A 13789-nucleotide genomic window follows, 5' to 3' on the forward strand; every position below is an offset into this window, starting at 1 on the left:
GTCCTAGGCAAACCAGGATATGTATTCTTTACAGAAAATACGGGATGCTCAGGGACCCTCCCCAGCCCTTACTACACTAGTCAGTGACTGCTTGCCATTCAACCCAATTTAATAGTCATTCATTCATTCATTCATTCATTCAGTAAACTCTCCATGGGCTGGGCCCTGTGGACAGCCCTGTGAAGAAGACGAACCCCGGCCTCATGAAACCTACATTCTAGTGGAGGAGGTGGAAAATAAACAAAGAAACACATAAAACATTGTATAAGGTAGTGATGAGATCTGAAAAGGGACAATGGGGTGAGGGTAGGAGTGGAGAGAAGACCTCTCAAGGAAGGCCTCCTCGAGGAGCTGGGCAGGAAACACGAGCCTGTCCTGGGGCCGAAGCAAGTGCAGAGACTTGGGGAGCGGGAAGGAAAGATGGAGAGGCTATGGAAAGCTTGAATTTCATTTTGAGTGAGATGGGAAGCTAGTGGAAGGTTCGTGCAAAGGAATACTGCAATCTGATTTGCATTTTTAAAAGAACCACTCTGACTGGAGTGGAGAATCCACTGTGGAGATGCCAGGCTGGGAAAGGGGGAACAGGCAGAAGCCTGGACGCTGGGGCGAGAGGAGTAGAGTCAGGGGACACAGTGGAGGCCATGCCTTCAGCACTTGAGGGCTGGAAATACCAGGAGCCTGCAGGTAGGGGACCTTGGGATGGGATTGATCAGCCATCCCCAGCCTAGCCCTCCTCGGTGTCTTCCCAGAATTATTTTCTCTGTGTCCTAGAAGTCGCTTCCTGGAATCTGGACACAAGAAACAAGCAAACTTGGTCCTCTAGGTCACAGGAGGAAGGCCCTGCATGTCCATACCTTTAGCTCTGTGATCTTCCTCTTTGGGGCACTTCCCCCCTTCCCACCACTTGCGCTTCAGGATTTCCAGGCGGTTGTTTTCCTGCAGCTGGAGAATGGCCAGATCAAACTCGTCCCGGAAAACCGAGCCTGCGGGGTCACAGGAGAGCCCAGGACACAGGATATGAGTGCCCTCTGAGGCACCGCTCTGCTTGCTCCCCTTCCCAGCACACCTGTTGGCCACTGCCTGCTTGAACCTCAGCAGGGGAGACAGGTGGGCCTGCCCACAGAAAGGCTGTGCCCTCTCGCTGTCTCTTCCTCTGCAGGAAGCAGCGGGGAGCCTTCTGGCTTTAGACATGCTTCTCCATCTTTTCTACTTTTGTTCCCTCCATACTGACTGGCACTTCCAGCCGATGGCCAAAGACCCCAGTATGGGTCAAGTAATGGCTTTCCAGGTGGCTCTGTCACCCCACCTCCCTGCCTGGGCACTCCCACTTTCTAAATTATAAAGATGGCCTATCCAGGTTAAGTGACCTGCCCACAGACACATGGGAAACTGGATGCAGAGCTTTCCGTCTGCCTCTAGGAAGCCCAAGCCTGTGCTTCTGGAATACAAATTTCTCAGTCAGTTGTCTGATTTCTACTTAAACTAATTTCTCAGGCACTTGTAACTGTCATTACATTATACTTAATGCACACTCAGAGCAGTCACCAACCAGTGACAGGAGAGCCACCTAGGGTGTAACAGATGCCTCCTCTTGTCCATCCATGTGGAGAAGCCAGTCACCAGGGGTCCTCCGATCCCCTTGGCTGCCCACCAAGTGCACCAGAACCCTCTGGCTCATTCACCACCCCATGCCCCCTGCTGCTCCCTTCCTCCTCAAACAAAAAGCCTCTTTCTGTTTAGTGCAATTCTTGTTTAATTTTTCTGATGGAATGTGGTCAAGGAGATTTGGTTCTAGAATTAAGGTTTAATCACAAGAACAGCTTAAATGAAACCTTGGAAAGCTCAGTGTCCCACAACAGGCGGAGGCTGGAGATCATTAACAGAAATCTGCCAAGAGACTGGAAAACAAGTATGTTGCCCAGTTTCTTTGCCCAAACTCAATGAAGGTCTGATGTCAACAGATGCTGCAGAGGAAAAAGGTTATAGTGAAGGATTCAGGCATAAACTTGGAACAAATAGATGAGTGCTTCTCAAGTTTTAATGTGCATAGGAATCATCTGGGCTTTTGTTAACTGCAGGTTCTGATTCAACAGATCTGGGATGGGGGCCTGAGATTCTGCATTTCCATCAAGCTCCAGGGTGATGCCCAGGCTGCTGGGTCATGGGCTGCACTTTGAGAAGCAAGGGACTCTGCCAGATCTCTTCTGACTCTGGCTGCACAAGCCTTCATGGTAGAACCTTCCCTACTGTGGACACAACTATGCTTGGGCACACACACCATGCCTGCATCATTGAATATGTCTATTTAATTAATTTGGGAGAGCATTGGTAGGTTCTCATGCATAGCAGGTGCTTAAAACACATCTGCAATGAATGGATTCACAAATGAGTTGCATAACAGATGTGTCTGTGTATGGAGCTAATGAATATGTGGGGTTTAGAGACAAGTGTGCAGCCTGGCAAGGCATTTCAAGCCCTTTCAAGGAACTTTAAGGCCAGCCTCAAAACACACCACATGAAAGGGCTATTCTGCTAATTCTTTGGTTGCTTACTTAGCTCAAAACAACCTGATAAATTTTCTATCTTGTTCTTCATTTTGTTTCTCTTAATTTTCCTGGATCCAACCACATCGCTATTCTGTAGTTATGCCCTTACCTCTCACTTCAGAATGACAGACATGCATAACCTCAGGGGACCTAAAGCCTGTCTCACCAATGGACTATGTAATGTTCTTTCCAGCCTCCTGTGAGAATCCGGACCAGCCCTCATCACACCTTGTCACCTATTCCCCGCTTCCCAGTTGATGGGTCCCAGTTGGCTGCATGGTTTGGTCAGTGAAGTACTGGATTTAAAGACAAGCATCCTAGATTCAAGCCAGCTTCTCTACCTGTTCTGTAACCTTGGACAAGTAAGTCATCTGCTTTGAATCTCAGTTCTGTCTTCTATATAACAGGAGTAATCACTCGACCTCACTCAGGTGGGACAATTAAGTGAAAAAACACATGTGAAATAGCTTCAGATCAGATAAGAAATAAATGCATTTCTTTTCCTTTTTCCTTGGTTATTGATGAACATTTCTAGAATTGGTGTTTTACCTCAACTATATTAGTTATAATAAACACCAACTATAATTGGTGTTTTACCTCAAATTTCTCAAGGAAACTTGTATTTTTCCAGTATTGAGGATTGAACCCAGGGACACTTAATCACTGATCTACATATCCAACCCTTTTTATTTTTGACAGGATTTTACCAAGTTGCTGAGGCTGGCCTCAAACTTGTGGTCCTCTTACCTTATCCTCCCAGGTTGCTGGGATTACAGATGTGTATCACTGCACTTGGCTTCATGAAAACTTTCGAAACACCTGACACCCGGATTAAATGTGTTAAATCACTAGACTATTACCAGGTGCATCCTAAGTTCATTTTGTAGTTTATTCTACTATCTTGAAAGAAAATGTCAGCCAATACATTTCTTAAATAGGCCCATAATCTGTAACATTAATAGACATCAATAAAATCTGACAATAAATAGAGTACGTGTAGGTTTATGAGTTCCCTGAGTGAGGCTTCCAGCTTGCAGAACTGCTAGTGTTAAAATCTATGGAGTTGAGAGTGTAATCTGTATTATTAGTTATGTTTATTTGCTTGATTTCTGGTTCATATTCAAGAAGTTTTCTCTTTTTATCAAATAACATAGGGAACTATGGGAAAGATGAAAAGGGCACTAATATTCACCAAGACAGGCTGAGTGTGACATGCTGCTGTAAAGTATCTGGCCAAATTATGAAGTTTAATCTTCACAATAATTCCATGAATAGGAATGAGAAGCCAATTTTATGAATGGGATCACTGTGGCTCAGAAAGGTTAAAAAAACATATATTGAGATACCATGGCCAGAAACCAGAATGCATTCCCAGGTCTGCCTGATTCTAAGACCAAGCTCATTACACTCCCCAGGTGTAAGAGAATCCTATAATTTAGAGAGCTCTGAGTTAGGTCAAGATCGATAGAAGGGACGTGTCATGTAACCACAAGGATGTGCATGGAGGTATCAGTGCTCTCACATGATCTGATGGCCTTAGTTCTTCCCCTGATGCTTTGTGCAGGACAAACCTATGCAGCAACTCTCTCAGTGGTGCACGTGTGGGGAAAGCCTGCATGTCAGACTCACTCGGGGAACATGTTCCAATCCCTACTCATTCACAAGAGCATTTAAACATGTCTACCCTTATCTTCTGGGTGGAGGTACTATCAGCAGGAGAAGGCCCAAAGTGTGAGTATCCTTCATAAAAACCTGGGAAACCTTTCTGGAAGCCAAACATCTCCACCCTCCTATAACAAAGCTGGACAGCACCCAGTCAGCAAACAACACCAGAGCCTTACTGCCTGTTCTCAATGACCCTTGTGGACTTGGAATGGATGGATCAGTGAAACCCGCAAGTAATTTGAAAGCCATCTCATACAATCATGTCAGTAAACTTTCACAGGGGACATTAACAAATAGAAAAATTAATTCTAGTGTTCCCATCTCTTCTTTCTTCCTACTGCTAATGGAGATGTCAATCAACAAAGAAATGGCCAAGGGGCAGGAAGCAAGAGAGAGAAGGAACAAAAGGCCTAAAGAATCCACCCAGGGCATCAATATGCCCTTTAATAATTAGAATCAGCCTTTGATAATGAATCAATTAAATAAACAATCAACGAGCTCTTTAATAATTAGAGCTGAGCTCTGATCACTGATTAGTGGAAGCATTGGGGTTGGCTTTTATCTTTCTTTAGCTTTAAGACTGCCCACCTCAAGTCACTGTTAAACTGGCTCTAGAAACAGGGGTTACTGAATTCAACACGGCAGTCAGTGGTTGTAGCTATGCTGGCCCTGCCTGGATGAAGTTGCCCACAGAGGCTGGTCTCTCCTGCATACCGACTGGCATGCCAATCCCATAGCCCTTGGTGTCCAGCAGGCCCCCGATCTGAGTGAGGTTGCAGTTTCGCTGACGATAGTACTCATTCATAGTGGACTCCAACAGGAAGGCGTAGTTGGAATTCAACACCCTGGCGATTCCCTCCTCCGTACTCTTCACGAACACACTTGGCTGCTTGGAGTACATGTAATTCCACATGCGTTGGTAGGTCTGGTAGCGGGAATTCTGGAGAAAGAACAGGCAAGAAGCAGGATTGGGAAAAGAGAAAGGAAATGTGGGTTTAAAGAAGGAGGGAATCAAAGCCTTAAACTGCTGGCCCTCTGCCACTCCACCTCTCCCCTTCAATCTCTCAGCTCAAGATGTTCGCTATCACTGAATGGTGGCCAAGGAGGGACTGTGTCTTTACAGAAAGATCAGAAAGCAACAGGGTCCCCAGGCACTGTGAATTCTGTCTCCTGGTTTGATCTTCAGTTCTGCCTCATCTACCCCCTGGAGAGGTCTTCTATTGCCTACTTTCATTTTCTGGTAGAAGAATTAAAACTCTGGTTGCATCCCTTCATCATCCCTTAGTTTGGGGCGGTGAACTCAGGTTCATTGACTTATACAGAGACACCACCTGAAAAACCAGTGAGGTATTTTTTATCCACCCTAAAGCAATTTATCAACCACACGGCCAACACTAGCTTCTATTTTGCCAATAATAACAAAACAGAATTCTGAGGGTCTATCCAAACTCTGCATTTACATGATGCTTTCTCTGGCCTCTATGTCAACAGGCACAGAGACTTGTATGAAAAACAGAAAAACTGAAGGCCTTGATCTCATTTCATGTGAAAATGAACTTCTTGGATATTAGGTTGGTTGGACACCTATTAGCCCCAGGGGAAATCTGCTTCCCTTGAGCTCTTGAGGCTTATAAAAACTACTATTTTGTCTGGCCTGGTTCTGTCAGCCTTGGTGATCAATCAGTTTTGCCTGTCAGCGTGATATTGTGGCAGCACCTCCTCCTGAGCTTTGCAAGGGAATCCCAAAAGAAGCCAAGAGGGTCCCTATCTGAGGCCTGTCAGTTTGGGATCGATGACACCAGTTCTTCTTAATCTAGTGTTGCTCAAACTTCAGTCATTTGTGTAATATTTTAATCTTGCTTTGGTTAAGTGCTACCCATAAAATCTAACTTACTTCTTAAAATTTAAAGATGCCTCATCCTATCCAGTGATGTAAATAAAACTACTGGTTTGATTCATAGCGCATATATATATTTTTTCCTAATGCACATAAAATAAACATGAAACTATTACAATCTTAAAAATGTTCCATCACAATAAGCTTCAGATCACCTCAAGGGCATGTATAATGGTTCAGGATGGGCTGGTATGAACCCAAAGTCCTTTGGGGACCCCATTCTGGGGACATTTTGTGGAGCAAAAGAAAAATGAGCCCCATGTGGACCTTCAAATTAGATGTTTAAAAGAGATAATGAGATGAGGAGAGATGTTTCCATCTCCAGTGGACAAACATCTCGACGTTATTCTGCCCAATTCCCAAGGCTGGTGAGCAACCAAATGGGGTTTACTTGGAAGAAAGTCATGCTGGAGCCTCCGTGAATTGTGCCATACTCAATGGCGGTCTGGTCAGCCAGGTCATCCACTGACTCAATGGGCACATCCATGCGCTGCACAGTCAGGAAGGCTGCCAGGTTGGCCGTGTAGGATGAGATGATGATCAGCGTGAATGCCCACCTACGTAGGAAAAGACCAGGACGTCATCACTGCCCGGGCACTCTCGGGAGCCTTGGCCCCTAAACCCAGTCTTGCTATGGCACAGGAGAGACCTGCAGAAGCTCTCAGCTTAGTGGGGGCAGAGGAAGGAGGCGGAGCATAGGATGTCAAGAGAAATGAATTGAGTTGGTGAATGTTGCCTGGAAGTAGACGATCAATTTTTTTTTTCTTATTTCTGAAAGAAGGTGATTATTGGTCGTTATTCAGAAGATATGGAGTCCATGCACATGAGATAGTTGGGGTGCTATGGGAAATGAGCCAGTGAATGAGCAAAGGGTGCCAGTCCTGAGCCAGGCCACCTCCCCTGCCCCTCACGCTGAGGTCAACCTTCAGATGTGCCTCTCCAGGTACTGACCACCTGCCATGAGCTACAACCACCACCTTATAGAATCCCTACAACTCAGGGAGGCACATTTCCTTTCTCTGTTTTACAGATGAGGAAACAGAGGGCCAGAGAAGTGAAGTAGCTTGCTAAATGACACATTGATAAATTCTCATTTTAGAACCAGTTCTATAACTCTTAATAGCAGAAAATCTTTCATGAAGACAGACTGGTGGGAATTATCTTTGAACTGCTAAAAAAGTTGGAATCTGGAAACAGTCTTACAACAATTATGCTATTCCATACTAGAAGATTATTGTACTGAGTAGCTAGAGCTCATTTATAATTGGAATAATTTTGCAATGAAGGCAGCATATACACTAAAGTCATTAATGACAGTTTGTTCGCGTTGGTAGGTTAAGCAAGCTTTTCCCATCTGGTCAACAGTACAGATCTGCATACTGATCCCTTTGTGTGTGTATAACAGGTTTGAAGATAGATCCATGCCCAGTTCAGGTTAGAGAAGCACAGATTCTGAATTAATGGGGTCTGAATGCCTTTACACATTGTGAACTCAGCACCAGTTAAAGCACAGTGTTGCCCCAAGACCCAGCAGCTAGCAGCCACTGGATGGATTTTCCCTTGTCTCTTTTCCCACTGTCACCAAGACCTCCTGCTAGCTGCCTCCCTGGTGGGGGGGGGGGGTGAAGTAATAGGGGCATACACCAACTCAATGAGCAAATCGATATGCTGGACCTGCAGGGAGGTGAACTGGTTTTCTGTTCTGGTCACATGGCACCTGTGAGATTGTGGTGGAAGTCACTGGCCCTCTCTGAGCTCATTTGTCTAATGATAAACAGACAATGACCGGACTATGTTTGGGGATAATAATGCCAGCTCTGCCTGTCTTCAGAGTTGTGAGATCAAATGAGGTAGCATATCCTTGAAGACTAGATGGATGGGAGACAGAAATGTAGAGGAAGGCCCTCGGCCTCCATATGGGATGAAAGTCACTGGGCCACCTCCTTACTAGGTGTCCCTCCCAGCTCAAGGCCTGCTGTCTCGGGGCCTGCCTCAGCTCTTCCACTCTGGGAAGCTGTTTCCATGACCATGCCCAGGAACAAGCCTGTGCTCTGCAGTTACTTAGTGGCTTTGGTGAGAACTAGGGGTCGACGGGCCCTGGGCTGGGTTGAGAGCTGACTGGCAGGTCCCCTCAGCCACGTGGCTGCACTCTGGCATCTGTTCCACATTGGACAGCGTGCGGCTGTTTAGGTCCCTGAGCACTAGGGAAGGGGTCAGAGAGCCGACGTGACCAGTGCAAGCCCACTGCCTGAGCTGTCTCTGGCGGGTCAGAGGGGCACCATCAGTTGTAAAGCTGGCAGTCTCGTGAGCAACAAGGCACTTTCTTTCACTTGCTCTGGGTGAGGAGGCCACGTAGAACTGACCCAACCAAGGCCCTCATTTAACAACTAAGAACTCGGAGAGGCAGAGGGGTACGCTGACAATTTAGGATGAGAGGCTGATGAGGGTCCCTCATGGCACCTTCCTTTCAGTGCTGAGCTCTCTTCCCAATGTGCTCTGAAACACAGTAACCAAGCCGCCTGGGGCAGCTATGTAGGGCAGCACTGAATGGTGGCCTATGGCAGGGAAGCCCATAGGACTCTGGCCTCTGAAATTGTCTGGAAGAGGAATTTCCTGAGGTGGGGTGAAGGGAGTTTACAGGTGGATAAAGTGGGCAATGGGACCCTCCCTGTATGAATAGCAGAGAACTCTCTGGAAGCAGGAGCCCAGAGAGAAGAAAATTAGCATCCCTATCTGACAAGTTCTCATCTCCCCGGCTTCGCCCAGACAGCCTGTGACTGTCCCTGCCAGGACTATCCCTTCTTCCTGGGGACAAGGGCCCAGTTCTCCAGACTGACATAATCAGTGACTTCCTGGCAATGTCTGGTAATAGGTGAGATCTTGCCCAGGAGGTTTAAATCCCACAATTATTACTTATCAAGGGAAGTGAAGACTCCAGTTTGGAAGGGGCGACGGTCCCAGCTACTACACAGCCCCAGAGGCAACTCCAGTACTTCTGTCTGACCTGCACCAATACCCAAGGATGGAAGCACCACCACTTTTCCTTTTCCTTGGCTTAAACAAGCCAAGAAGGAGGCAAGAAGACGGAGGCTGTAAGTCATGTAAGTGATAACTGCCAAACCTGCCGTGGATTTTTAAGAGAAGACCAAGACTTGTATTTTGTGAACTTTCATCTCTAATCCACATACCTATATTTTTCATTTCCACCATAACAGTCTAATAAAAATTATTAGTCTCATAGATTCATGTAGAATTCTTAAGTTTCAAAGGGTTTTCCCACCCATTGAATCATTTGTCCATTTCTGCATTTTCCCACACTTGCTGAGGTGGATGGGTCAAGCCCCAGAGGTAAGAGCAGGGCCAAAGCCTGAGAAAGTCAGGAGAAGGGGGGCATGATGTGGCAGCGTCCTCCTGCAGGGATTTCCTGCTGCAGCATCAGATTTGCATAAATCTGCATATGCCTTAGTTGGCGCAGCCACTTCAACCTCAGGTTTTGCCAGGTCAAGAAGTTATCTTTACTTTGCTGTGGGGCAGCAAGTGTTTTCTCTTCCTTCCAGTCTTGGCTCCTCTCTGTATCCAGACCACAGAGGCAGAGAAAGGGGAAACAGAGAAGTGAGAGTGCACACGGCCCCCACTCCCCACCTTGTGACCTGGCAGAAGTGACCTCAGCTCCCAGCGAGGGTCTGCTGAAGAGGCAAGGCTTCTGAACTCTCCTCGGGGCTGCTAAGGTTCCTGCCTCCAGCAGCTGGGGCCAGCCTTCTCTGAAGATTCCTGTTGAGTCCCACCACCCCTTGAGACCTGGCCCTGTCCCATCCTGGGACCTTACCAGACTCCACTAACACAGCGGGTGGATAAGGCGCGAGGGGCAATGGTGGAGCCCTGCTGCATGAAGCCCCCAACCGGAAACCAGAGGCTGTTGCCGAGGGAATACTGGTTCACCAGGAGGTTGCACCGGCCCTGGGCACATGGGTGTGGGCTGTACCACTCGTAGGGCGTCAACCTGTGGGAGAAAAGGAACAGACTCCAGTGCGGGGGAGGACGGGCATGATGGGAGGGTGCTGGAGAGGCGGGAGGTGCTCTCCATTGTGGCCTCACCTCTCTGCCTCAGGACTGGGCCTTGTCACCTTGGGCCAGTCATTCCCCTTTGCTGGACTTGGATTTTTTCCCCATCCAAAAATAAAAAAATATAAAAATTAATGGAGTAGTTGGATTAAGTTGGTGGTTCTCAAATGCTTTTTCTTTAATTAAAAAAAAAGCCATACTTTTAAACACCTTTTTCCCTTCAAATAAATTCTGGTGCAGAACTTTCATATATAAAATAGATAAAAGTTCAGGCACCTGCCTGGAAGCTGAGAGTATCAGGGGCTGGGCTGTGTGGGAAGTCGCTTGTTCTCCACCTCATGGTGCTCAGGGAGGAAACTTAAGGTCCTCTAGGACCATGGTTTGAAAACCCTCGCCCAGTTCTATCATTCTCAAACTCCAGACTTTATATTAGAGTCACCAAGAGGCTTGTTTAAACACAGATCACCAGGCCCTACCCCACAGCCTCTGAACCAGTAAGTGTGGGTGGGGCCTAAGAATCTGCAAGTTCCGGGGTGATACTGACCCCCTCCAATTCAGAGTCTACACTGATAATAACCAGCTCACACTTGTGAGATGCAGCTTCCCAGGGCCCAGCCCTGGAGATACTAAGACACTGGGACTGGGGAATTCAAATGTTTAAAAGCTCCCTGTGTAACTCTGATGATCAGCTGGCTTTGGAATGGCTGCCTGAGAGCTATAGGTTTGAAACATTTTCTCTCTAAAATCTTACCCAAAAGTACAATATATAAGAAATAAAAGTACAGTGGATCTGGATGAAGAAACATTAGGGCCCCAGAGCTCTGGCTGCCCCCAGAGTCTGTGGTAGGTCCCAAGGGCCTTTGCATTCCATAGAACCCTGTTTGCAAACCACTACCTTAGGATAGAATATTCTGGGCTAGTTTATCGTGTGTGTGTGTGTGTGTGTGTGTGTGTGTGTGTGCGCGCGCGCTGGCTCATGTGTGTGTACATGTGTGTGTGTGTATGTTTACGCTGTATGGACAGACTCTATGGATAGCCCTTTAATACATTTTTGTTATGTTTTGTCCATGCAGGATCCTGGAGTCAGTGGGTGGGAGTGGGGCAAGGAAGAAGGGTGCCATAGCCCCTCAGGGAGCTTTAGCTTCCTCTGGCATGGTGTGGCAGGCTTGTGTGTGCATGTCTGGTAACCAAGCCCCAAGACCCTTTTCAGGGCCCTGGAGGTGACCTGAGAGCTGTGGCGTGCTCTCAGGGGCTCAGTCACTGAGAGCATCACAGAGCGCGGCGCTGGCTCCACCGACAGCTTCCTAACGGCGGCAGCAGACAGTGCTGCGAAATGGAGAGCGGAGTGTCAGACAGTGTGTGAGCTCCCGCGCCTTGCCAGCTGTCACTGACAACAGATACTTGACAGTGGCAATGCCTACAGGCCCAAGAGGGGTAGGTGGCACCCGAGCAGCAACTCAGCCGCCTCTGCCAGGCTGTAAGCAGGGCCATTCTTTGTTGGGTTGGATCTTCTGGCCCAGACGGCTTTCCCAATTATGGCCTTATCTCCCTGGGAAGAGCACTGATAGGGTGAGGCAACTCATCTTGGGCAGGATGGGAACTGCGCTGGGGTTAAGCACACTGAGATTCTTTAGGCCTCAGGACCCCATAACCGCCTGTCCTAAGTGGAAAGAGCACGTTCCCCTTGATCCTGGGAACAAACACACCCCTGGGGAAGACTCCAGCCTGCAGAGGTGGGATGCACACTAGTGGCCCAGTGCTGTGGGATGGAGGCAAAGGAGTCCACTGAAAAGACACTTGCAATAGAGCCTCCATCGAATTTCTAGGAGCTCATACTGGACTATTCTCCACTCCCACCCAACGGTCCTTGGTGGCCCTCTATTGCAGTAGGCTGAACAGACAGTGGGCACTTGAGAGAGTGACCTAGGGCCACTAGGGCTTGTTCCACTTATGGATATAATTCAGCTCTCCTGAAGCCCAGGCTGGCTCAACAGGCCGTAAGCTCAGAGAGAAACAACCCTCTCTGCACATTCTCAGTAGGACATAGCTTGGGATGCCCTTAGGTTTCTCTGTAGGGCTAGAGACAGCCCCTGGCTTCTGAGGAGAGGGGAGGGATTATCCTCCCCAACTGCTGATCTGAACCATTTGTTTCCACTCAGCACTAACTGCAAATGTTTCCCTCCATCCTGTCCTCTTGCGCCTGCCACCCTCTACGGTTCTTATTGAACAGAACAGCTGTGTTTTCAGGGGCAGATTCAGGCTCTGTGCAGAGGAAGTATTCTCCCTGGCCTATGTCACTGCAGCCTCCAGTCCCCCCACTCTGAATTTGCAGGATCCGTTTCTTGTCATTCAGCACTTTGTGGCGGATTCTGGCAAGGATTGATGTCAGGGCAGCCAAATGCATAGTGCTTAATCAGAGTGATCTTCCTGCCACCTTCTCCCCTCCTCCCTTTCCTAAGTCTCCTACACAAGCAGGGGGCCAGAGACCAGACCAGACAGCAGGAGGGGACAAGAGTCAGGGGTGCAGAAACAAATCCAGACAAGCTCACCTGTCTGCACTGTGCAAGTCAGGGAACACACACGAAGATGGATGGGTGGGTAGTGGGAGGTCTACAGCTGGGCAGAGAGCAGTTCAGGCCCCGAGTCCCTCTCCCAGTCCCCTAGTTTGGCAACAAGGTCCTCTTAACCACCCATCTCCTCCTCCCAACCCCCCACCCCATGCAGTTTCCAGAGGTGGACACGAGGTGGCGGTGTGAGGACAGGGAAGGGGAACGGATAGTACCGAGCCACGAGGAAGAGGACACAGCTGACAGCCAGATAGGCTAGGAGCATGAAGAGCCAGACACCGGGAGAAAAGGGGTCCAGGAAGGAGAAATAGCCGGGTCTGCGTCCCTAGAAATGGAGATGAAAACAAGATTCACCATACACATTCAGTCAAAATGGCCCTTGGGCAGGGCAGGGCAGAGGGTATGGCGTGTGTAGGTTTGGCCCCAAATTTCTTTGGGTTCTGGGTGATTAGTTTAAATGATACAGTAGGATAAAGGATTAGTGGGGGCCTCTCCAGAACACCTCCCACTCTAAATTCAGCAGACGAAACAGAACAACAGCTTGAGCATATCACTTTTTACGCTTTGTACCAGGAGAGTGGACCAGCCCCCCAGTGCCACTCACTACTGCCAGTGTGCACTGGCTCAGGCAGCACCTGTGGGCAGAAATGAAAACTGAATGCCAGCTCCCTGACATTTTTTGCAAGAAAACAAACTGGAATAAAAAGAATGGAGTTAAGCTGTCTGCCTTGCCTTTAGCTGTGTGGCCTTGGGCAAGCCCCTGATGGTCTCTGGACGCAGCTGGAGCTGGGATAGATCAGAACCAACTCACTGGTGGCCTATGAACCACATATAGCCCGCGGACTTGTTTGCTTATTTGTTGACCTAGCAGTGTTTCATTTTGTATTAGTTGCCAGTATTAAACGATTAGGAGATTTCACGTAAATAGCTAGATTTCACATATCTAAGAACAAACAACACGGGAGATCTAGCAGCACTGGAGCTGAACGGTGCTGCCACTGTAGACGCGTGTCGTCTCCAGCTCCTACCTGATGACTTGATCCTGTGCCAGG

General features: G+C 48.1%; 1 protein-coding gene across 4 annotated transcripts in view; it reads right to left on the reverse strand.

Moving 5' to 3' along the window:
- Grik4 (glutamate ionotropic receptor kainate type subunit 4) overlaps positions 1 to 13789 on the reverse strand; it is a 279827-nt gene that overhangs the window by 12690 nt on the left and 253348 nt on the right. For 3 of the 4 annotated variants that reach the window (XM_076843680.2, XM_076843682.2, XM_076843678.2), the window contains 5 exons: positions 12953 to 13062; positions 9935 to 10108; positions 6500 to 6665; positions 4926 to 5151; positions 855 to 983 (listed from right to left, as the gene is read on the reverse strand). In XM_076843680.2, coding sequence (XP_076699795.1) covers positions 855 to 983; positions 4926 to 5151; positions 6500 to 6665; positions 9935 to 10108; positions 12953 to 13062 — 805 coding nt within the window. The remainder of the gene's footprint in view (positions 1 to 854; positions 984 to 4925; positions 5152 to 6499; positions 6666 to 9934; positions 10109 to 12952; positions 13063 to 13789) is intronic. The other variant, XM_076843681.2, reaches the window with a different exon arrangement.

The sequence above is a fragment of the Callospermophilus lateralis genome, chromosome 2 (assembly GCF_048772815.1).
Source record: "Callospermophilus lateralis isolate mCalLat2 chromosome 2, mCalLat2.hap1, whole genome shotgun sequence".
NCBI classification, from domain to species: domain Eukaryota; kingdom Metazoa; phylum Chordata; class Mammalia; order Rodentia; family Sciuridae; genus Callospermophilus; species Callospermophilus lateralis.